This window comes from Coregonus lavaretus (assembly GCF_964263955.1).
Source record: "Coregonus lavaretus genome assembly, chromosome: 8".
Classification (NCBI taxonomy): Eukaryota; Metazoa; Chordata; class Actinopteri; order Salmoniformes; family Salmonidae; genus Coregonus; species Coregonus lavaretus.
Genome location: NC_139995.1, coordinates 12690771 through 12716739, shown reverse-complemented (window position 1 = coordinate 12716739; position 25969 = coordinate 12690771). Strand labels below are relative to the sequence as shown.

At 42.8% G+C, this 25969-nt stretch overlaps 1 protein-coding gene across 1 annotated transcript in view; it reads left to right on the top strand.

The window, feature by feature from the left end:
- The window catches only part of LOC311133430 (voltage-dependent calcium channel subunit alpha-2/delta-2-like), a gene marked incomplete at its 5' end in the record, with an annotated part of 89692 nt that overhangs the window by 26276 nt on the left and 37447 nt on the right, over positions 1-25969 (top strand). Inside the window, 2 exons of the mRNA XM_084166922.1 lie at positions 9188-9319; positions 9439-9496. Coding sequence (XP_084023048.1) covers positions 9188-9319; positions 9439-9496 — 190 coding nt within the window. The remainder of the gene's footprint in view (positions 1-9187; positions 9320-9438; positions 9497-25969) is intronic.

Sequence of the window (25969 nt, the reverse complement as noted above, 5' to 3'; positions counted from 1 at the left end):
CTCGTGGGGCATTAATGATCATGAGGAAGGTGAGGGATCAGCCCAGAACTACACGGCAGGACCTGGTCAATGACCTGAAGAGAGCTGGGACCACAGTCTCAAAGAAAACCATTAGTAACACACTACGCCGTCATGGATTAAAATCCTGCAGCGCACGCAAGGTCCCCCTGCTCAAGCCAGTGCATGTCCAGGCCCGTCTGAAGTTTGCCAATGACCATCTGGATGATCCAGAGGAGGAATGGGAGAAGGTCATGTGGTCTGATAAGCCAAAAATAGAGCTTTTTGGTCTAAACTCCACTTGCCGTGTTTGGAGGAAGAAGAAGGATGAGTACAACCCCAAGAACACCATCCCAACTGTGAAGCATGGAGGTGGAAACATCATTCTTTGGGGATGCTTTTCTGCAAAGGGGACAGGACGACTGCACCGTATTGAGGGGAGGATGGATGGGGCCATGTATCGCGAGATCTTGGCCAACAACCTCCTTCCCTCAGTAAGAGCATTGAAGATGGGTCGTGGCTGGGTCTTCCAGCATGACAACGACCCAAAACACACAGCCAGGGCAACTAAGGAGTGGCTCCGTAAGAAGCATCTCAATGTCCTGGAGTGGCCAAGCCAGTCTCCAGACCTGAACCCAATAGAATATCTTTGGAGGGAGCTGAAAGTCCGTATTGCCCAGCGACAGCCCCGAAACCTGAAGGATCTGGAGAAGGTCTGTATGGAGGAGTGGGCCAAAATCCCTGCTGCAGTGTGTGCAAACCTGGTCAAGACCTACAGGAAACGTATGATCTCTGTAATTGCAAAAAAAGGTTTCTGTACCAAATATTAAATTCTGCTTTTCTGGTGTATCAAATACTTATGTCATGCAATAAAATGCAAATGAATTACTTCAAAATCATACAATGTGATTTTCTGGATTTTTGTCTCTCACAGTTGAAGTGTACCAATGATAAAAATTACAGACCTCTACATGCTTTGTAAGTAGGAAAACCTGCAAAATCGGCAGTGTATCAAATACTTGTTCTCCCCACTGTATAAACCCCCAGTCGTACTTTATCAAATGCCTTTTCGAAGTCTGCCATGAATAGCAGGCCTGGTTTCCCAGATTTTCCATAGTGTTCTATTGTTTCCAGTACTTGCCTTATATTATATCCAATGTATCTTCCATGTAAAAAACCTGTCTGATTAGAATTGATAATGTCCGACAATACCTTTTTAATTCTATGCGCTATACATTTTGCTAGAATTTTTGCATCACAACACTGAAGTGTAAGGGGCCTCCAATTTTTTAAATGGACTGGATCTTTATATTTTCCACTTGTATCCTGTTTCAGTAATAATGAAATCAGACCTTCTTCTTGAGTGTCTGATAATCTAGCATTTACATAGGAGTGGTTAAAACATGCTAATAATGGTCCTCTTAGTATATCAAAAAAGGTTTGGTATACCTCGACAGGTATGCCATCCAACCCTGGAGTTTCCCCGGACTTAATGTCTTTAATTGCATCCAGAAGTTCCTCCTCTGTAATTTCACCTTCACATGAGTCTTTCTGTATGGCTGTTAATTTTACATTATCAATAGAACAAAATCTCTACATTTAGCTTCAGTTAGAGGAGATGGAGGCGACTGAAACAAAAACATATGCTTAAAGTACTTTGTTTCCTCCTTCAAAATATCATTGGGTGACTCCGTCAATTGTAACCAGTTTCATTCAATTATTTTTGGTAGCATTCCTATGTTGAAGATTAAAAAATAATTTGGTGCATTTTTCTCCATATTCCATCCAGTTTGCTTTATTTTTATAATATATTACACTTGATCTTTCTTGAATAAGTTTCTCCATTTATTTTTGTTTTACTCTAATTTATTCTGAGCCTCTATGTTACAGTTTTTATTGCCATCTATCTGTTCTGTTAGACCTTCTATTTCCTTTGTTAGTATAAACTCTTTTGACCTAAATTGCTTTTGTTTTCGAGATGAGTACTGAATTGCATGGCCTCTAAAGGCACATTAAAGGCGTCCCATACAATAAGGGGATTTGCTGTACCTATGTTATGTCGGAAAAAATCAGCTATAAATTCCTTTGTCCTAGTTAAAAATAAATAATCATCCAATAGGCTTTGATTACATTTCCAATATCCTCGCCCACGTGGAAATTCAGTAAGAGTAATGTATATGCCAATTATATGATGGTCCGACCGCATTCTGTCCCCTATCAACACTTTTTAAACTTTTGGTGCCAACGAGAATGACATAAGAAAGAAGTCAAGACGACTAGCTTGATTGAGTCTCCGCCATGTATATCTCACTAGATCAGGATATTTAAGCCTCCATATATCTACTAGTTCTAATGTATCCATGACATTCACGATTTCCTTAAGAGCATGAGGGTGATTGTTTGTGGTATGATTTGCTTTACGGTCCATTGAGCTATTTAAAACAGTATTATAATCCCCCACCATAATAATATATTGTCTTGAATTGCTTGCAGGGTTGATCATTTATTATATATATTGTCAAAAAAGTGTGGATCATCATTATTTGGTCCGTAAAGGTTAATGAGCCATATCTGTTTATGGTCCAATAACATATTTAAAATAATCCATCTACCTTGCGTATCTATTTGGACAATTTGCACATTCGGATTGAAATTACTATTAATTAATATCATCACCCCTTTTGAGTTTCTTTGCCCATGGGAGAAGTATATTCCCCCCCCCCCCCCCAATAAATTATCAGTCTATAATTTTAATGGTAGGTTTATTTGAACAGTGAGAGACAGTATAACAACAAAAAATGTCTAGGCCACTCCAGGACCTTAATGTGCTTCTTCTTGAGCCACTCCTTTGTTGCCTTGGCCGTGTGTTTTGGGTCATTGTCATGCTGGAATACCCATCTACGACCCATTTTCAATGCCCTGGCTGAGGGAAGGAGGTTCTCACCCAAGATTTGACGGTACATGGCCCCGTCCATCGTCCCTTTGATGCAGTGAGGTTGTCCTGTCCCCTTAGCAGAAAAACACCCCCAAAGCATAATGTTTCCTCCTCCATGTTTGACGGTGGGGATGGTGTTCTTGGGGTCATAGGCAGCATTCCTCTTCCTCCAAACACGGCGAGTTGAGTTGATGCCAAAGAGCTCCATTTTGGTCTCATCTGACCACAACACTTTCACCCAGTTCACCTCTGAATCATTCAGATGTTCATTGGAAAACTTCAGACGGGCATGTATATGTGCTTTCTTGAGCAGGGGGACCTTGCGGGCGCTGCAGGATTTCAGTCCTTCACGGCGTAGTGTGTTACCAATTGTTTTCTTGGTGACTATGGTCCCAGCTGCCTTGAGATCATTGACAAGATCCTCCCGTGTAGTTCTGGGCTGACCTCACCGTTCTCATGATCATTGCAACTCCACAAGGTGAGATCTTGCATGGAGCCCCAGGCTGACGGAGATTGACAGTTCTTTTGTGTTTCTTCCATTTGCGAATAATCGCACCAACTGTTGTCACCTTCTCACCAAGCTGCTTGGCGATGGTCTTGTAGCCCATTCCAGCCTTGTGTAGGTCTTCAATCTTGTCCCTGACATCCTTGGAGAGCTCTTTGGTCTTGGCCATGGTGGAGAGTTTGGAATCTGATTGATTGATTGCTTCTGTGGACAGGTGTCTTTTATACAGGTAACAAACTGAGATTAGGAGCACTCCCTTAAAGAGTGTGCTCCTAATCTCAGCTCGTTACCTGTATAAAAGACACCTGGGAGCCAGAAGTCTTTCTGATTGAGAGGGGGTGAAATACTTATTTCCCTCATTAAAATGCAAATCAATTTATAACATTTTTGACATGCGTTTTTCTGGATTTTGTTGTTGTTATTCTGTCTCTCACTGTTCAAATAAAACTGCCATTAAAATTGTAGACTGATCATTTCTTTGTCAGTGGGCAAACGTACAAAATCAGCAGGGGATCAAATACTTTTTTACCTCACTGTATCTAGTAAGGCTTCTTTCAGAAAGTTGTTCTCCTTTTTAAGTTCCTTAACGTCCGTTTCCATCCTAGTGATTGTCCCTTTTAGTTTTTTTGTATCGCTCTCCATTATCGCAACTTTTCCGTCACTCATTTCCAGACTCGCCTTCAACTCTTTTACATCATTACTGACCAACTCCAGTATGCCCAGTTTGTCATTTATCGACTTTAACAGGTCGCTTTCCACACTTACCAGTCCGAGTGGTGAAAAGCATAAATCATCTGTATCAGTCGAGGAGTCTAGTTTTCTCTTGGAGATTGATTCTCCTCGTTTACCCTCTGTCATGTTTGGGTGTTGCGTGTTGTTGTAATATTTGTCGATGCATTTCTCTAGCCTTATAATTTGTTTTGTGTTATTATCCAGATTGAATGTTATTACCCTCGAATATATGAATTGTTAATATTTAGTCTAACTTCCTGATATTGAATATTATGTTTTTATCTTGAGGTGAATTTTACCGCTTTGTGTTCAATACGCCATCTTGTTTCCGCTTGGTGGTCTCTCTTGGTGACAAGAGCAATTTGGCTCTCATATGTTCCTACCCTCCAGTCACTGGTTACTGCTGGTGTTTGTGTGTGCATTTGCACGTGTGTGTAATGTATGCGTGTGCTTGCGTGCATGTGTGTGTTTGTGTGGTACAAAGCAAGAGACGGCAGGGCTTTCACTAACAGCTAGCTTGTTTGAATTTTGAAGAGGTTCTATACAAAACATCCTCAGTTTAACTATCAAACTTTGACTTTGACTATAATAGTTTCTGGGCAATTCAACAACGGAATGTTTCATTTTTAAACAAAAGAGTGTGAATAATAATGTTTGAATTAGTGCTACAGTAAATGAAGCATGAGAGTGGTGTTTAGAGGCCGGCGGGGCGGGGGCGGGGGTGGGGGTGGGGGCAGGTCGGGCCTCTTCTCTCCTCTCTCTCTCTAACCTGACAGCTCATCAGCGACTCGGCGCAGTAATTGAAAATCATGGGGAAAGTGGATAATGATCGTTTATTTGTGTGAAATTCAAACGAGAAGGGGAGAAAAGCTGGACTTGGAGGTTCAGGGACTTATCTGGCTGTGGTTGGCTGAGTAATTAAATCAGAAAAGCCAGTGAAGTTCTCCTCAGCTCAGCGTCTCGTCCTGTTTCTCCTTTAATCAGGCGCCCATTAAACCTCTGATTGCGCGCCCCATCTTCTGACTCCAGCTCAGCTATTAAACAGGAACTGAAAGCCGTTCTCTGTGGCAGCAGCTCAAGGGTGGGGGAAGGTGGTGGAGGGTGCGTTGGCGGGGTGGATGGCATTCGAGCATGTACAGGATGCAAGGTGAGAGAGAAATAGCAGGGCATGTATGATGTTAATGGAAGGGGAGAGAGGGGGAGAGCGACATGCAGGTGGGGGAATATATTGATATCACTATGCGTAACATTCAGCATATTTTCCAGTTCTGGTTGAATGGGTGATGAATACACTACATGGCCAAATGCTCGCCGAACATCTCATTCCAAAATCATGGGCATTAATATGGAGTTGGTTCCCCCTTTGCTGCTATAACAGCTTCAACTCTTCTGCGAAGGCTTTCCACTAGATGTTGAAACATTGCTGCAGGGACTTGCTTGTGTACTGCAAAATCTGTTTTTTTCTGTCTAAACAGACAGCAATCTCTGATAGCCCATTATATATTCTGATCAACTGGCTTATTATTGTGTCAGGAAACTAAATACCACATTAATCAGACTTGCTTCCATTCAGCCACAAGAGCATTAGTGAGTTTGGGCAGTGATGTTGGGCGATTAGGCCTGGCTCGCAGTCGGTGTTCCAATTCATCCCAAAGGTGTTCGATGGGGTTGAGGTCAGGGCTCTGTGCAGGCCAGTCAAGTTCTTCCACACCGATCTCGACAAACCATTTCTGTATGGACCTCGCTTTGTGCACGGGGGCATTGTCATGCTGAAACAGGAAAGGGCCTTCCCCAACTGTTGCCACATAGTTGGAAGCACAGAATCGTCTAGAATGTCATTGTATGCTGTAGCGTTAAGATTTCCCTTCACTGGAACTAAGGGGCCTAACCTGAACCATGAAAAACAGCCCCATACCATTATTCCTCCTCCACCAAACTTTACTCTTGGCAATATGCATTCGGGCAGGTAGCGTTCTCTTGGCTTCCGCCAAACCCAGATTCGTCTGTCGGACTGACAGATGGTGAAGCGTGATTCATCACTCCAGAGAACGTGTTTCCACTGTTCCAGAGTCCAATGGCGGCAAGCTTTACACCACTCCAGCCGATGCTTTGTGTGCAGCTGCTCGGCCGTGGAAACCCATTTCATGAAGCTCCCCACGAACAGTTCTTGTGCTGACGTTGCTTCCAGAGGCAGTTTGGAACTTGGTAGTGAGTTGTTGCAACCGAGGACCGACGATTGTTACGTGCTACGCACTTCAGCACTTGGCGGTCCCGTTCTGTGAGCTTGTGTGGCCTACCACTTTGCGCTGAGCTGTTGTTGCTCGTAGACGTTTCCACTTCACAATAATAGCATTTACAGTTGACCCGGGGCAGACCTAACAGGGCAGAAATTTGATGAACATCCTATGACAGTGCCACGTTGAAAGTCACTGAGCTCTTCAATACGGGGCATTCTACTGCCAATGTTTGTCTATGGAGATTGCATGGCGGTGTGCTCGATTTTCAACACCTGTCAGCAACGGGTGTGGCTGAAATAGCCGAATCCACTAATTTGAAGGGGTGTCCACATACTTTTGTATATATAGTGTACCTCCCTGAAAGCCCATAAATCCCTTTCATAAAGTACTACTGACCTGTGAGATATAGCTGTGACCTTAAATTACACACACACACACACACACACACACACACACACACACACACACACACACACAAACACAAACAATCACACCCCAGAAGACACACTCACACACACACGCACACACACACACACACACACACACACACACGCACGTACTGACAGTCAAGCTGTTTTTATGATCTCTGTGGGGAAATGGCAGCAGTATAAATAGCACCATTGTTTTCCCTCTATTCAAATGCAGCATCGTCCAAACTGCTGCCTCCACATATTCAGTGACACATGACCTCGACCAATGTCAGGTGTGATTCCTCCACTGCTCTCCACCGTATACAAATCATCCAGATTACAGTGATCTCTGCTACACACTGCTGATGACCACCTCCGGATCTGGGACAGCTGACTGCATATATACATTTTTATGGAGTCAGACCACACTGTCAGAGTGGACAAGGTTATTCAGCCGGAAGAGATATTGTATTGTTTTACATTTACATTATCTTGACCTGGACACACAGTATAAGGGTCATTCCACGAAATGAGTGCCTTTTTCCGTCCCTTTGATATTTTAAGTAGACATTTTTGAATTTTTGAATTTTAAAAGCCTGTTATATTAAATGATCAAATCAAATTTTATTTGCCACATGCACCGAATACAGCAGGTGTAGACATTACAGTGAAATGCTTACAAGCCCTTAACCAACAATGCAGTTGAAGAAAAAAAAATTAATAGAAACAAATTAATTAACCGGGGGCACCGGTTAGTCGAGGTAATTGAGGTAATATGTACATGTGGGTAGAGTTAAAGTGACTATGCATAAATTGTAAATAGAGTAGCAGCAGTGTAAAAGAGGGGGTTGGGGTGGGGTGGGGGGGCAATGCAAATAGTCCGGATAGCCATGATTAGCTGTTCAGGAGTCTTATGGCTTGGGGGTAGAAGCTGTTAAGAAGCCTTTTGGACCTAGACTTGGCGCTCCGGTACCGCTTGCCGTGCGGTAGCAGAGAGAACAGTCTATAACTAGGGTGGCTGGAGTCTGATAATTTTGAGGGCCTTCCTCTGACACCACCTGGTATAGAGGTCCTGGATTGCAGGAAGCTTGGCCGCAGTGATGTACTGGGCCGTACGCACTACCCTCTCTAGTGCCTTGCGGTCAGAGGCCGAGCAGTTGCCGTAAAAGGCGGTGATGCAACCAGTCAGGATGCTCTCGATGGTGCAGCTGTAGAACTTTTTGAGGATCTGAGGACCCATGCCAAATCTTTTCAGTCTCCTGAGGGGGAATAAGCTTTGTTGTGCACTCTTCATGGCTGTCTTGGTGTGTTTGGACCATGATAGTTTGTTGGTGATGTGGACACCAAGGAACTTGAAGCTCTCAACCTGTTCCACTACAGCCCCGTCGATGAGAATGGGGGTGTTCTCAGTCCTCTTTTTTTTCCTGTAGTCCACATCATCTGATGTGCCCTTTAAGAAAATTCAATACATTTTAAAAGAAAACTTGCTAAAGTGCCAAAAGTCACCATTTTGACATGTTCCTCTAAGCATCTCTGTTACTTCTAGGAAGATTTTACTTCTAGGAAGATTTTAACCCAATTAACCCAAAGTTTTCACCATCATTGTAAAGCCCTATTTATTTTGTTGCTTTGACAAAGTTATTTCCGAAGATTATTATTTATTTCATGTGATTAGTGATTCATTTTAAGGTAATAAATAACCCTATTCCTCATTTTAAGGTCAACCCTGTTACGTGAACTGAACTCTTGTTTTAATATTGTGAAACTATTCCTTTTTAAATATATATTTTTAAAGAAACATTGAACATTTAATAGTCAAATCATAGTGTCAAAACAGGTGAGTTGGTTCTACCCTTTTTGGCCATATTCTGGTCTTTTGGAAAACTGAGCGGGTCGAGCATAACACGTTAACCATGTTACCCATAGATAGACAGGCTAAAAATGTTTTAACAATTTCATTTTTCTTGTGAATCTTGCATTCAATTGCCCTCCCTGTTGCACACAACAAGCTTCTAATCCCCCTGTCACAAGGGGATTGATGGCTGATTTAAGATGAAGTCGTCAATCCTGTTACGGTCAACCCTGTTATGGTCAACCCTGTTACTTATTTGGCACTTCATTTTTTTATTTAACCTCTTGAGATGGGAAAACATGTTTTTTTATAAAGTTGAACATGTGCTCTTTTTTCTTCACCAAGATACACTATTCAAAAGACACCTAATTGATGGAACGACCAATAAGGATGTGATCTATTCTACCCCCAATGATAGAGTGGTCATTACCATGTAGATTGTGCTGTACTGTACCTCCGTGGCTGTGCTGATACTGTCTCCTCGCATCCCCTCCCCTACCCTCTCCTCCTGCCCTGCAGCCCCAGTCATCCTGAATGAGTTGAACTGGACTCAGGCTCTGGAGAGGGTGTTTATTGATAACCGCCGGGAGGACAGCTCTCTGCGCTGGCAGGTGTTCGGCAGCGCCACAGGGGTCACAAGATACTACCCAGGTAATTCCTATACCATTATTAATAAGGATATTATCAACTTTGACTATACATATTGTATGGACATAGAGGTAAAAGAGATCAAGTTGCAAAATGATGTTTTCTATTCCTCCTTTTTCAAGCCACTCCATGGAGAGCACCCAATAAGATTGACCTGTATGATGTACGCAGACGACCATGGTGAGTACATGTTCTGTTTTCTTCCTCTTTCATACGATAGAGAGGCCCTACAGGTTTTCCATACAGCTGTTCTCCCACCAGGGGGTTAGCCTAAGGCCAGTTACACGTGATTAATTTACTATTTATTTGCCTAGAGAATCCTGCTTTATTCTGGGATATTTTATTCAACCTAAGGACAATCATATTAGGGAAGCATATATTTGTTTAATATGAAAGGTTCAAATAGTATTTTCTGCTCCCAATACACTTGCAACATCTCAATTAATGCAACCAGTCAGGATAAAGACATTTTATTGTCCCTGGTGCACATTCTATAGAATGCGGCATATTCTCATTTCAAATATTAAAGCCCCACATATCTTACATCTTTGTTAGAACCTTCTCCATGTCTTGTATTGCGAAATCCAATGTAACCAGTCCTATATTGTGTTCTTGCAAGCTTTGGTCTACTATAGATCTTAGTTGTCCCTCTACCCCCCAAGCTTAATAGAATTGTTTGCTCCTTTGTTTCAGGCCATTGAGGTTAAAGCATTATCTAACCCCTATTTATCTTAGTGAGTTACCACAGAGAATAAATTCTCTTCAACTACAAGGACCGCAGCCAAGTGGCAAATAGCATTGCTGTGTTGTATTAAGTGTTCACCTGCCATTTGGTTTGTGAATCCCTGCTGTGTGTCAGATCATAGCCAGGGCCAGGGACTCAGAGCATGCCAGTTTGAAGTTTTCGACAGCACCGGGTGTGTGAGGCCAAACAGCCCCCCTTCCCCTACACCCTCACAACTCCATCCCTCCATCCTGCCTCTACCTGTCACTGTCACTTCAGCTCTGTTTAAGAGCTGCCTGTTGCCTGGTTGCAGATTAAAGCACACTGGACATAATCATGACAGCCACATTGATTAGAGTTGATGTTGGTTTCCATCCCTGGCTGTCTGTCTGTGTCCAGCTCCAGCATAGTTTGGTTGGCTGTTCCAGGCCAGGCCAGGGGTTGGCCTGAGGTGATGGATGGGCAGGAGGGCAAAGCACTGAGACAAACAGCAAACTCCCACTGTATAGGATTAAAATACTGACAGTATACTCCAGATTGATCTGTCAGGTAAATAAGCAATGTATTTATACCAATATAAACAACCTAGAGTTTGCTTTATTACACACTCCCATAAACATACTGTTGCATATACAGTGAGGGAAAAAAGTATTTGATCCCCTGCTGATTTTGTAAGTTTGCCCACTGACAAAGAAATGATCAGTCTATAATTTTAATGGTAGGTTTATTTGAACAGTGAGAGACAGAACAACAACAAAAAAATCCAGAAAAACGCATGTCAAAAATTTTGTAAATTGATTTGCATTTTAATGAGGGAAATAAGTATTTGACCCCCTCTCAATCAGAAAGTTTCTGGCTCCCAGGTGTCTTTTATACAGGTAACGAGCTGAGATTAGGAGCACACTTTTAAAGGGAGTGCTCCTAATCTCAGCTTGTTACCTTTATAAAAGACACCTGTCCACAGAAGCAATCAATCACTCAGATTCCAAACTCTCCACCATGACCAAGACCAAAGAGCTCTCCAAGGATGTCAGGGACAAGATTGTAGACCTACACAAGGCTGGAATGGGCTACAAGACCATCGCCAAGCAGCTTGGTGAGAAGGTGACAACAGTTGGTGCGATTATTCGCAAATGGAAGAAACACAAAAGAACTGTCAATCTCCCTCGGCCTGGGGCTCCATGCAAGATCTCACCTCGTGGAGTTGCAATGATCATGAGAACGGTGAGGAATCAGCCCAGAACTACACGGGAGGATCTTGTCAATGATCTCAAGGCAGCTGGGACCATAGTCACCAAGAAAACAATTGGTAACACACTACGCCGTGAAGGACTGAAATCCTGCAGCGCCCGCAAGGTCCCCCTGCTCAAGAAAGCACATATACAGGCCCGTCTGAAGTTTGCCAATGAACATCTGAATGATTCAGAGGAGAACTGGGTGAAAGTGTTGTGGTCAGATGAGACCAAAATTGAGCTCTTTGGCATCAACTCAACTCGCCGTGTTTGGAGGAGGAGGAATGCTGCCTATGACCCCAAGAACACCATCCCCACCGTCAAACATGGAGGTGGAAACATTATGCTTTGGGGGTGTTTTTCTGCTAAGGGGACAGGACAACTTCACCGCATCAAAGGGACGATGGACGGGGCCATGTACTGTCAAATCTTGGGTGAGAACCTCCTTCCCTCAGCCAGGGCATTGAAAATGGGTCGTGGATAGCTATTCCAGCATGACAATGACCCAAAACACACGGCCAAGGCAACAAAGGAGTGGCTCAAGAAGATGCACATTAAGGTCCTGGAGTGGCCTAGCCAGTCTCCAGACCTTAATCCCATAGAAAATCTGTGGAGGGAGCTGAAGGTTCGAGCTGCCAAAAGTCAGCCTTGAAACCTTAATGACTTAGAGAAGATCTGCAAAGAGGAGTGGAACAAAATCTCTCCTGAGATGTGTGCAAACCTGGTGGCCAACTACAAGAAACGTCTGACCTCTGTGATTGCCAACAAGGGTTTAGCCACCAAGTACTAAGTAATGTTTTGCAGAGGGGTCAAATACTTATTTCCCTCATTAAAATGCAAATAAATTAATAAAAATGTTGACATGCGTTGTTCTGGATTTTTTGTTTGTTATTCTGTCTCTCACTGTTCAAATAAACATACCATTAAAATTATAGACTGATCATTTCTTTGTCAGTGGGAAAACATACGAAATCAGCAGGGGATCAAATAGTTTTTTCCCTCACTGTACAGCAGTGGAGGCTCCTCAGAGGAGGAAGGGGAGGACCATCCTCCTCAGGGAATTTCATAAAAAAATAAAAATTGTAAAACATTGAAAAAGTTATCCTTTTTAGATAAAACTATAGTAAATATATTCACGTCACCAAATAATTGATTAAAACACTGTTTTGCAATGAAGGTCTACAGTAGCCTCAAATACAAAACCTAGGAGGCTCTTGGTTCTCACCCCCCTCCATAGACTTACACAGTAATTATGACAACTTCTGGAGGACGTCCTCCAACCTATCAGAGCTCTTACAGCATGAACTGACATGTTGTCCACCCAATCAAAGGATCAGAGAATTAATCTAGTACTGAAAGCATAAGCTACAGCTACCTAGCACTGCAGTGCATAAAATGTGGTGAGTAGTTGACTCAAAGAGAGAGAAAGACAATAGTTGAACAGTTTTCAACAAATGCATTTCTTCAAAAATGAAGGAGAAGCAAGAGAGAGAGATTTCGTCATTTTTTTTCACTTTCAGGTTCACTTACTTAGCTAGCAAATGCAGCTGGGTAGTTACTCAAACACCTGGCTCAAACAAAGGGATGCTATGTTAGCTAGCTGGCTATGACTATCCAACACAACACTGGAACTCTTCCAAGTCAAGGTAAGCTTTTGGTTTGATTAATTTATTGACACCGGGGCCCGCCGGTGTAACTGCTTACTGACTATACACTGTAACGTTACTGCATGATTGTAGCGGGTTTACTAACGCATTAGTTCTATTAGCTATGTTGACTAGGACGTTACTTTAGCTAATATGGGGACAACGATGTAGGCTGTGTGTAGCGGTTATGGCATGGTTTGGCTTGGAACGTTTTTTTCGCCTACAGCTGATGTGTTGTTCATTGAAGTCCACAAAAGAAGGGAAAAGGTGAGAGGAGGAGAGTGCAAAGAGGCGAGAAGGAATACAACGTGGCTGCTATGAAAGTGAACTGTGTTTATGCGTGATCAGGGGTGTATTCATTCCGCCGATTCTGTTGAAAATAAAATCTTAAACGGAAGCAAACAGGGATAAACATACCTGAATTTGTCGAATATAAACTCTTGTTTGCAGCTGTTGGACTAATGATTACACCCTAGATAAGCTAGATGCAGGCAAGCGTTTGCAAGGCGGTATTGAATGTGTCACTGTCTGTCCATGTGTCACTGTCTGTCATCTAAAAAATTTCTCTCGACCTGTGTGCACCTACATTGTAATCTTTCATTCATAGGCTAGGTTGTAGCAACCTCATGATGGGTATAGGGAACATTTGAGTATCATGTAGTAGCCTAAACCTATCTATGTTACATTGAACTGGGTGAATGGAATATAAATGACAGTCATCCAATATGCGGTAATAGAAATAAGGCCATGCTCATGAAAAAAAATGGTCCTCCCTCATCATAAACGTCACTGACCGCCACTGATATACAGATATATGTTTTGCAGCAGTACACGCATGGGCCTACTCATATAAAACCAAGAAGTACTGATTCTGCTCAGAAGGTTAGAGTTGCCGTTAAAGATGTGTGAGAAGCCTGTGTTTAGCTGAACTCCAGTTTGTTTCCCAGCGTATCAGACTGAGGAAGTAATGAGGCTCTTCCTGACAGACTAATGAAGTTAACTCTCTGGGAGAAAGTGTCCCTGCAATGCCCCTGCTCTGGCAGACATGGGCTTTCACACAATACCTGTACAACACTGTGCACCTCCACATGAACAAGACTTTTCCAATTATTGGGTTGTTTGTGTTAACAATGTGCTACAGTACGCCACTGACAAGTTAAAAGGAGAATCATGTCTGTGTTTTCCTTTAGTGCCTTTGCTTCCAACAACTACACTGAGTGTAGAAAACATTAGGAACACATTCCTAATACTGAGTTGCACCCCCTTTTGCCCTCAGGAAAGCCTCAATTTGTCGGGGCATGGACTCTAAAAGGTGTCGAAAGCATTCCACAGGGATGCTGGCCCATGTTGACTCCAATGCTTCCCACAGTTGTGTCAAGTTGGCTGGATGTCCTTTGGGTGGTGGACCATTGTTGATACACACAGGAAACTGTTGAGCCTGAAAAACCCAGCAGTGTTGCAGTTCTTGACACATTCAAACCGGTGCGCCTGGCACCTACTACCATACCCCTTTCAAAGGCACTTAAATATTTTGTCGTGCACATTCACCATCTGAATGGCACACATACACAATCCACGTCTCAAGGCTTAAAAATCATTCTTTAACCTGTCTCCTCCACTTCATCTACACTGATTGAAATGAATTTAACAGGTGACATCAATAAGGGATCATAACTTTCACCTGGAATCACCTGGTCAGTCTATGTCATGGAAAGAGCAGGTGTTCCTAATATTTTGTACACTCAGTGTATACGACAACCCATTTTAATTCCCTCACACATGAGAAGAGTCTTCCTTGAGGCGGAGAGGAACGTGGAATTGAAGAGAGAGAGGGAGAGATAGAGATGGAGAGAGAGCTGAGAGGAAGAAAGGGAGTCTGGAGACAGAAGGTGGGACAGGGGTAGACAGGGGTGGATGCTTTCAACTGAAGAGCACCGTGTCACCCCCTGGTCCTCCATGTTTGTCACTGTCATTGTTCCCATGCTTCTCTTCTCTGCCTGTTGGTCTCCGACTTTCCGTCAGTCCTCTCTGAAAGCTCCTGTGGCCTGTTGCCTAGCAACCTATGCCCATGCTGTGTTGAGTGGCGGGGCCGTGGCAGGGAGTGCCATGATGTGTCAGGTCATGCTTGTATGGTTATGGTCTAACACGCTGTCTTTGGTTGTGACACACTCTGGAGGGGTCAGCCAATCGCAGGGGGCTAAAAGACCACCCACTGGGTTAGGTAAGCCAATCACGTGTGTGTTAGGTGACAGCAATAGATAAATAGACCTTTAAAGGGGAATGGGGGTAACTCACATGCATATGCACCCCCCCCCCCCCCACCCCCCCACACCCCCCCCCCCCCCCCCCCCCCACCCCCCCCCACACACACACACACACACACACACACACAAACACATCCTTTCACACAAACACACACTCGCCTGCACATGTAGATGCACATACAAGAATCCACCCCCACAAACCCAACCACCAACCCACACACACATCAACACTTCCTCATACTACTGAGCGATATGCAGTTAGAGTGCACAGATGCAACTGCAGGAACACGCTCCATCCCTTTAAAAAAAACGTCAAATTTGCAGTTTCATATGTAAAATTGCATTTCCACATATAGCTGTTTGCACTCGAAACCATATTTTCACATGTATTACATTTAAATTTCACATGTTAATAGAAAAAAACATGTTTTCACCTAACATGTGAATTGCAGTTGCACATGTGACATTTGCGGTTTCACATGTGAAAAACATTCTCTTGTGAATATGTCTTGCTTACATGTGAAAATCAATCATGTGAAAATCTAATTTGCAGTTTCACATGTCAGAAAACTCCACATGTGAAAATCTCACTTCCACATGTGGAATTGCAAGTTCACGTGTGGTGATGAAATACTGTTATTCCCCTCACATGTGAAAACGTTGTGTTAACATGTTGCAGTAGCTATGTTTCCACATATGGAATTCAGTGGCGGTCAGTGCCGGGGTTTTTTTCATGAGCATGGCCTTATTTCTATTACAGCATATTGGATGACTGTCATCCATATTCCATTCACCCAGTTCAATGTAACAGCGATAGGTTTAGGCTACTACATGATACTCTAATTTTCGCTATACCCATCATGAGGTTGCTACAACCTAGCCTATGAATGACAGTTTACAATGTAGGTGCAAACAGGTCGAGAGACAAATTTGAGGTGACAGACAGTGACACATTCAATACCGCCTTGCACACTCTTGCCTGCATCTAGCTGATATAGGGTGTAATCATTAGTCCAACAGTTGAAAACGAGAGTTTCTATTGGACGAATTCAGGTATGTTTATCCCCGTTTTCTTCTGTTTGCTTCCAAATGTTTTTTGTGTAATGAACAGTGGCGGCTCCTGAAAAAATTCTCAGGGGGGGCAATTTTTCTGATGATTTAGGTGACCTACACACATTTTTTAAAAGATATGTCCAGCAACAACATGAAGACAGGGGCAGCATATAAGTCAATACCAGAAGCATTTATTGACTGATCTCAAAAGTGTTGGCTTACAAAATCAAAATAAGTTATCACAGTAAAAATAATCAAGGGTGTTCTTTCACATTCCTCAACACTGCATAAACAATATGCATTTCCATAAACAAATGAAATATCAGCTGAAAATACAGCATCTTGGTATTTGTTCAGATTGCAGGATCAACAAGAGCTTTTACCACATTTTTTGCCTCATGGTTGAATTGGAAATATGTGCACCTGAGCATAATTCACAACAAGCAAGCAGGAGCTTTTGATAGAGGCTACTGAAAACATTGATGCAAGTTATTGGTAATAAGACATTTTTATAGACTTCCATATTCTGCCCTCTTGTATAGATTTGTGAAAATGAACAGTGATAGACATTTTGCTTGAAAACAGAATTTGAAAGTAATTTCTAGAAAAGGTAAACACAGCTATCTGTATGGCTTTGTAAAAATGAACAACCATATTCTGGCCAATTGTATAGATTTGTAAATATGAACAACCATATTCTGGCCAATTGTATAGATTTGTAAAAATGAACATGAACAGATATTTTTTTTTGTTTTACTTTTTTTTAAATGAAAAATTACTATTTTAAACAACATCAACTGTGAACTGATTTGGGCGTGTGTGTGTTAAAGAGACAGGGAGGGAGGGACAAAGAGAGAGAGAGGCTACATTACTTGTACTGAAACTGTTCTCTTCTCTGTTTCAATACAGCAAAGCGTTCAATGACTTTCTCATTGAAATCAGGCATGCTGAGGACTAGTTCCCTCTCCATGGAAAGCATGGCCAGTGCATGCAGACGTTCCTGGCCCATTGAATTTCGCAGGAATGTCTTAACTCGTGTCAAAGTTGAGAAACATCTCTCAGCTTCAGCTGTTGTCATGGGAGTAGTTATGAGGATGTTCAACAGAGTCACAGTCTCAGAGAACGTCTCCTGGAGGTTGTAGCTCATGAGAACCTGGTACAGTGCCAGTGCACCACAGCCTCCCTTGAATTCAGGATTCTCATAGATCAGAGATAGTTCTGTCTTGAGCTTTGCCTTGCTCAGCATGGGGTATGCATTCACAGTGGCATTCAGAGCCTCATCAGGAAATGAATGGCAGTACCTTTCAAACATGTCTGCTTGCAGTAAGGTAGCACTCACAAGGTGGCCAGAGAAAGAGAACCTTTCTTTGATGTGATCCAGGATGGTGTTGCAGACCTCTTCAGACAGCCTCTGCTTCTCCTCTTCTCTCAAAGCTGTTCTGGGTCTTTTGGCTCCTGTTGCTTCTTGCAGCTGCTGTTGAGAGGAGTCCCTGAAGGCAAACAGACCAATGTGTTTGTTGGCTTTGTACAGTATTGTTGTCTATGTGATGCACAGGTATATGCAATGTATCCATGATGTATAGTACAAATACTTCAGTTCCACTTAAAATGGGCAGGGATGCATAAAGTCTTTAGTGTTTAAGTTAGCCTTTGTGTCTCACATAGCCTGGATGTTCAGCACAGTATACAGTGGTGCTCATAAGCTTATGATCCCATGCTAAAGTTGACTAAAAAGAGGAATAAAAAAGAAAAGAAAATTGGTGTCCATAAAGGTTGGATTTTCCAACTTTTTTAATTAAGTCATTAAGATAAATTTCCAAAAGATTATTTTTTTATTTTTTTATTCCTCTTTTTAGTCAACTTTAGAATGTGTTCATACACTTATGAGCACCACTGCACAGTACACATAGTATATAAAATAAAATAGATTACACCACTGGCCATATATAATGAGAATAATGTAATTTCAAACACAAATGCAGTCTCCTTTCATGCATACATTTTCAAATAAAGCTCTGCTTTGAGAAAGATCGAATGATATTGTTTAATCTTACCTTATGGCCTGCACACTGCTTGTGAAGCTGTCGAGGGCACTTTTGATAAAGACAGCATCGATGTCCTTCTTCTGTAGCTTCTGGTACAGAATGTCGACGTGGGGCATGATTTTGTGAAAAAGCCGCAGGAAAAAAATAAAATCTTCATCATGCAGCATCCTCACGTAGCCAGATGCCTCTCTCACTGTGCCCTGGTCAAATGAACCCAATGAACCCGTCCGGATGGCTTCAAAACATTCTATTAGGTCGTCTCGATTCTCGTAGACAGTGTTCACGACTCTGCTGTTGAAGTTCCACCGTGTGGATGAAGGTCTGGGCAGTCTTCGTGCAACAGTCTGGTCAAGAATGCTGGTGCGTTTGGGTGACCGGGAAAAAAAAGTTGTAATCCCGCTCAGATCGGAAAAGAAAATGTTCACTTTTTTGATGCGAGAAGTAGCTTGCTGCATGATCAAATTCAGCTGATGCGCATAGCAATGCACGTAATGGGCATTCTTGAAATGCTCACGCACCTTTTTCTGCACACCAGCCTTCTCTCCCCTCATCACACTGGCTCCATCGTAAGCTTGCGCAATGAGTTTGACTTTCTCGTCATCGGCAAAAAGACCGTTCAGTCTCTCCAAAAGTACACTGGCGATTGAGACTGAGGTTGATTCCGAGATGGGAAGGAACTCAAAAAATCGCTCCTGCACTTTGTGCTTGCTATCTATGTACCTCAGCACAAGCACCAACTGTGTCTGTGTAGAAACGTCCGTGGTCTCGTCAGCTTGGATAGCTACGAAGTTCGCAGACTTCACCTCCTCCACAATATGTTCCCTCGTGACCGCTAGCATACACTCCAGTAGCTCGTTTTGAATGGTCTTTGATGTGCCCTTGAAAACTTTAGCATTTTTAAGATGGTCATCAAACACCTCATCTAATTGTGCCACAAAGTTGACAAGTCCAAGAAAAATACCAGGGTTGGTGGAGCCCTCAGTTTCATCTTTGCCTCGCAAAGCTAACTCAAACACGCCGCAAAACTTCACACACTGGATTAGCCGGCTGAGGATATGGCGGTTCTTGCTAACCTCATCGTTGTGGCGGCGGACAGCTAGCCTGTATCCCTCATCCAGTTGAGTGGCAATATTCACTCTCCCCAAAGCAGAAATTCTCAAACAGCTATCCATGTGGGTCTTTGACAGCTCATGTTTCTTAATCTTTTCTGAAAGATGGTGCATGTCGGTTACACCAGTCGCTGTCCAAGCGGTGCTGTCTGCCGTGCCGCCTTCAGGGTGAATGAGTAAGCAGGGGTAGCAGAAAACTGCATTAGCTACATCGCAGCCTGCTAGCCAGGTTTTTCGTTCATACCAATTTTTGGAAAATCCTCGGGTGTAGGACTTCCCCCCTTTAGTAGAAACCTGTTGAATTATTAAATTTGGTCTGGGAGGTCCTAATTGTTTCGTTGCCAATTTATCTTCATTTGTTCGCCGACAAAAAGGAAATTCTTTCAAAGACACAACCGAGTTGCACTGAAGCCTAGCCATGTTGATAGTAGTAGTGAATTGATTGACGCTGCTACCCTCTCTTTTCTTAGTTACGTTCATGTGACGAAAGCGCGTAAGTGCAAGCCCACAGACACCCATTGAGATTGTATTGAAGGCTCTGAAATTTGAAAAAAATAGATTTTACATGGGAGTCTATGACAGAAGTTCTGGGCGATTTTCAATCTGACTGAAATCGCCCCAAAAGGGGGTGGAGCCATTTGAAGCACGACTTTAGCCTGATTCGACATTTAGTGGCAGTGTGGCACTGTGGCAGATCAGACGTATAGATTACAACACTGATAACTACTGTTGCCGTGATATAATTGATTAGAAAAAAAATCCCTTCCTTTTCCCGTTTGGCAGTGCGTCGCCCATATCGCCCTATTGAACAGGCCGTCCCTGGTAATGAATACACCCCTGATCACGAATAAACACAGTGCACTTTCATAGCAGCCAAGTTGTATTCCTTCTCACATCTATGCGCTCTACTCCTTTCACCTCTTCCCTTCGCTTGTGGACTTCAATGCTCAACACATTAGCTGTATGTGACCAGGCGAAAAAACCTTTCCAAGCCAAACCGCTACACACAGCCTACATCGTTGTCACCATATTAGCTAAAGTAACGTCATAGTCAGCATAGCTAATAGAACTAAGGCGTTAGTAAACCCGCTACAATCATGCAGTAACATTACAGTGCACAGTCAGTAAGCAGTTACACCGGGGGCCCCGGTGGCAATAAATTAGTAAATCCAAAAGCTTACCTTGACTTGGAAGAGTTCCAGTGTTGTGTAGCTAACATAGCATCCCTCTGTTTGATTAGGGTGTTTCAGTAGGCTAAACTAGCTAGCTGCATTTGCTAGCTAAGTAAGTGAAACTGAAGGTGAAAAAAAATGTTGAAATCTCTCTCTCTATTTCTCTCTTGCTTCTCCTTCATTTTGGAATAAATGTATTTGTTCAAAACTGTTCAACTACTGTCTTTCTCTCTCTTTGAGTCAACTACTCACCACATTTTATGCACTGCAGTGCTAGCTAGCTGTAGCTTATGCTTCCAGTACTAGATTCATTCTCTGATCCTTTGATTGGGTGGACAACATGTCACTTCATGCTGCAAGAGCTCTAATAGGTTGGAGGACGTCCTCCGGAAGTTGTCATAATTACTGTGAAGTCTATGCAAGGGGGTGAGAACCATGAGCCTCCTAGGTTTTGTATTGAAGTCAATGTACCCAGAGGAGGACAGAAGCTAGCTGTCCTCCGGCTACACAATGGTGCTACCCTACAGAGTGCTGTTGAGGCTACAGTAGAACTTCTTTGCAAAACAGTGTGTTTTAATCAATTATTTGGTGACGTGATTATATTTAGTATAGTTGTATCTAAAAAGGCTAACTTTTTAAATGTTTTACAATAAAAAAATATAATGAAATTCACTGAGGAGGATGGTCCTCCCTCTTCCTCCTCTGAGGAGCCTCCACTGATGGAATTGTAAATTCTTTAATGCCATTCTGTAAAAAGGTAACTTGGCCTACCTGAATATAATAATTCAAGTGCGTTAAAAATGATAATTTCTTATTTCTGAGCCATCAATTTGGAGTGTTTCTGCTGCAGGCACACACCTCTCTTCTTCATATATTGGTCAGTGACCGTTGGAAGAAACCCAGTGAAAAGAACAGAGAAGCAAGCGCTCTGTGTCTCCTTATTTATCCTGTTTTACATGTTAAAATTAGCACTGTCAGAGTTAATCAGTTAACTCAAGTTAATACACTGCAAACATCCAAAATTCATAATCTGTACAGATAAAAACAACAATGTGATGTCAAAACAAGTTGACTTTAAAGTTAAAGAAAGTGTGTTTATCAATTTACCTGATTTTTCTAACCATTACTTTGGACAAAATCAAGAGGTCAAGTTTCTTGCAATGCTTTTTGTGTAAAAATTCTTATATTACATCTAAATGTGAGCAATTTATATATCTTTTTTAAATGTGATAAAACAAATATATTTTGACAGCCCTAGTTGACCTTAAAATGTGAAAATGCACATGTCAGTTGTAGCGGACATGAGTCAGTCATGGGTGTACATGGTCACATGATGAGGTAGCCCCACCTGAGTCAGTCATGGGTGTACATGGTCACATGGTGAGGTAGCCCTACCTGAGTCAGTCATGGGTGTACATGGTCACATGATGAGGTAGCCCCACCTGAGTCAGTCATGGGTGTACATGGTCACATGGTGAGGTAGCCCTACCTGAGTCAGTCATGGGTGTACATGGTCACATGATGAGGTAGCCCTACCTGAGTCAGTCATGGGTGTACATGGTCACATGATGAGGTAGCCCTACCTGAGTCAGTCATGGGTGTACATGGTCACATGGTGAGGTAGCCCTACCTGAGTCAGTCATGGGTGTACATGGTCACATGATGAGGTAGCCCTACCTGAGTCAGTCATGTGTGCACATGGTCACATGATGAGGTAGCCCTACCTGCGACTTCAAAAGTAGTGTTGGCCCTCTTGGTCTAATGGTCAAGACGTTGGCGTCTTGTTACAATAGCATACATGTGAAACTTATAATATCACTTGAAATGTTGGGAAACCACATGTGTCTGAGTCGTGAAAACTCCATGTGAAACTTCACACATGTCCAAAAACCACCTGTCTGACTCGTGAAAATTTCACATGTGAATAAAACATGGAACGTGATTTTTTTTTCTCTCATACATGTCCAAAAAACACGTGTTCTTTTCACATGTGATTTTTTTCATGTGTGTTTTTTTGTAAGGGATAACCCTGACACTGACACTGACTCTGAAATGTGATTTACAGGAGGAAATAAAAGGATGGCTTGTGTGCACAGTGTGTGGCCTAAAATACCTCCACCTTTTACGGGAATGAGTTTAGGGCTGGTTGACCTGTCCTTTAGATGTCCTGGCTGGGGTCGTCCTGTGTGTGTGTGTGTGTGTGTGTGTGTGTGTGTGTGTGTGTGTGTGTGTGTGTGTGTGTGTGTGTGTGTGTGTGTGTGTGTGTGTGTGTGTGTGTGTGTGTGTGTGTGTGTGTGTGTGTAAAGTATGTAAAGTGTGTATAGTGTGTAAAGTGTGTATGGTAGGTATGGTGTGTAAAGTGTGTATGGTAAGTATGGTGTGTAAAGTGCATAAAGTGTGTAATCCTTTGAGGAAATTGGGGAAAAGAAGATGATGAGGATGCATAGCTCGGTGCCTCCACAGATCGGCTCCCTCCATCTGTCTGTCTGCTGTGCTCCCCCACTAACGGCCTCAGGAAAATTAATGGTCCAGTCAACACACTTAATTGTCTCCAATTGCTCTGACATTAATTATTAACATTTGTCCATTATATTGTCTGTTCAGGTTATCAAAGGAAGTCAAGGAAGAGAGGGGGAGTGAGAGAGGTGGAGAGAGAGAGAGAGAGAGGGGGGGGGGGGTGGAGAGAGAGAGAGAGAGAGAGAGAGAGAGAGAGAGAGAGAGAGAGAGAGAGAGAGAGAGAGAGAGAGAGAGAGAGAGAGAGAGAGAGAGAGAGAGAGAGAGAGAGAGAGAGAGAGAGAGAGAGAGAGAGTAGAGAGAGAGAGGAGAGAGAGAGGAGAGGAGAGAGAGAGAGAGAGTCAGGCATGTTAGCCAAGCGTTGCAGAGATCCCATTACCTTCCAGGTTTAGTACAGCATGCAGGGCCATAACAGATATTGATTTCTCCGAAAAGTCAATCTACCTTCTCAGTAAATATTATGGCTTCTGGTCATTCCCAGCCAGGAGATGAGCCTCCCAAAATGCCTTGGCCAAAAAGCCTGGAGTCCCTGTGCTTGCCTCTCTTCCTGCCTGCCTCTCCCATCCCCCCCCATCATTCCTCCTGTATGGAGTGGGTTAGTCAAAGGGAAGGCTATGTAGTGTAAAGAGATAACCATGACTGTGGAATCATAGTCTGAATGTTTGACCTTCTCTTGTTCCATTGGAAATAGTGACCTTGGGCCCATAAAGCATGCAACTTAAGTAAGTAAGTAATTCAACCCCAAATCTGTAAATCCATCAGAGTATAGTAGAAAACTTCATAGCTACTGTTTGAATGTTGGAATTCAAATGTTGTCTTTCCGTTTATACATTTACCATAACATATAAATTATTTATAATATTTCGTACTATGGGCCTAACCTGAAATATGGAAATGTTGCTCTTGGTATCAACCCCCTCAAATAATCAGCCAAAAGTAAAATAAATAAAAGGCAGACAACATCTCTTTCTCCTGCAGGCTTTCTGGGCCACATCCTCCTATATTTTTTATCTTAATTTAATCTTCATTCGACAGCCACATCCACAGGAGCACTAAGAGAGCAGGAGTCCATAAAATAATAAGCCCATCATCACAACACACACCCTGTTAATATTCACACACTCACAGGATGTGCATACGAAACACTGCAACTCATAGATAGGTATATACATCTACTCTATACATACAGTGCAATATACACTGAGTGTACCAAACATTAGGAACACCTGCTCATTCCATGACATAGACAGGGTGAGTCCAGGTGAAAGCTATGATTCCTTATTGATGTCACTTGTTAAATCCACTTAAATCAGTGTAGATGAAGGGGAGGAGACAGGTTAAAGAAGGATGTTTAAGCCTTAAGACAATTGAGACATGGATTGTGTATGTGTGTCATTCAGAGGGTGAATGGGCAAGACAAAATATTTAAGTACCTTTGAACAGGGTATGGTAGTAGGTGCCAGGCGCACCGGTTTGAGTGTGTCAAGAACTACAACGCTGCTGGGTTTTTAACGCTCAACAGTTTCCTGTGTGTATCAAAAATGGTCCACCACCCAATGGACATCCAGCCAACTTGACACAACTGTGGGAAGCATTAGAGTCAACATGGGCCAGCATCCCTGTGGAACGCTTTCGACACATTGTAGAGTCAATGCCCTGACGAATTGAGCCTGTTTTGAGTGCACTAGGGGGTGAATAAAGAATAAGATTAACCTGGGCCATTTTAGTGTTTTATCATTGTGTATTATCTGAAATGTACGTAGATAATTCCCCTGATTCAAATGTAATGCACCCCACTCAGGGAAACGGGTCAGGGTACATAAACACAATCTTCTGAGAGTGTTAGCCCCCAGCACAGTTAATGTATTGATTTACAGCGCCGCTCCGTGATAAAACTATTTCATGAATTCCAATGAGACTCTTTTACCAGACTGCCACGAAGGGACAGAAATACAATCACTACCACGCAGAATATGTCATTGTATTCTACTGGTTGTTTAATGTGTTCCTTTTAAGATGTTGTTGTTTTTTTGTGTGGCAATTGTACAGCTTTAACCTGTTCTCATTTAGTGCTGTGCCTCTGCCTTGAGACCTGCCACTCAAACAAATCATTTTGACTGTTTTATGTTATCATGACAGCATGTTTACGCTGTTTATACTAGTGTATGAAGAGTGTTTACTTTGATTTGCCGATTAGCCTACAAGCATTGCTTGAAACATTGGTCAAAACAGCTACCTCTGAAGTGCACTCATACACATATTCCTCATTGTGTGCAGACTTAGGATGCACAGTGGCTGTCATTAAGGAATGTGGTGTTATTAAATTATGTAGAGTAATTTCCATTAAATAATAGAGAGAGAGAGAGAGAGCGAGAGAGAGAGAGAGGTTCTGCGTGAAGGTGTGTGGCAGTGGCATGGCGGAATAGCTGGTGAATTGTGTTGTTGGGGCGGTGGGAGGGATGGGCAGGGATGGGCGAGTGCTCAGTTCAGCACCAGCCAGGTCCATCTGCTCATCACCTGGCCCTGGCACGCAGGAGACTGGGTAATGACAGGGAAAGAATGGCATCAGCGGGCAGGACCCGAGAGGTAATTACAGAATGGAACCCATGCAGAAACAACACATCTGGATCCATGAGGCAAATATGGAGGATCAGATGTAGCAGCCATATCACTATAAGCTTTAATCCATGATGTTTTATCTGTCCTACCATGGAACTATACATCAGCCTGGAGATTGAAAAATCCGCTCACCCCACTCGACTCCACTCTTCTCTTCCCCCCTCGCTAGCTTGAAAAATAAATACAATTCACTTTTAGGAATGGAGAGAGAGAGCGAGAGAGAGCGAGAGAGAGAGAGAGAGAGAGAGAGAGAGAGAGAGAGAGAGAGAGAGAGA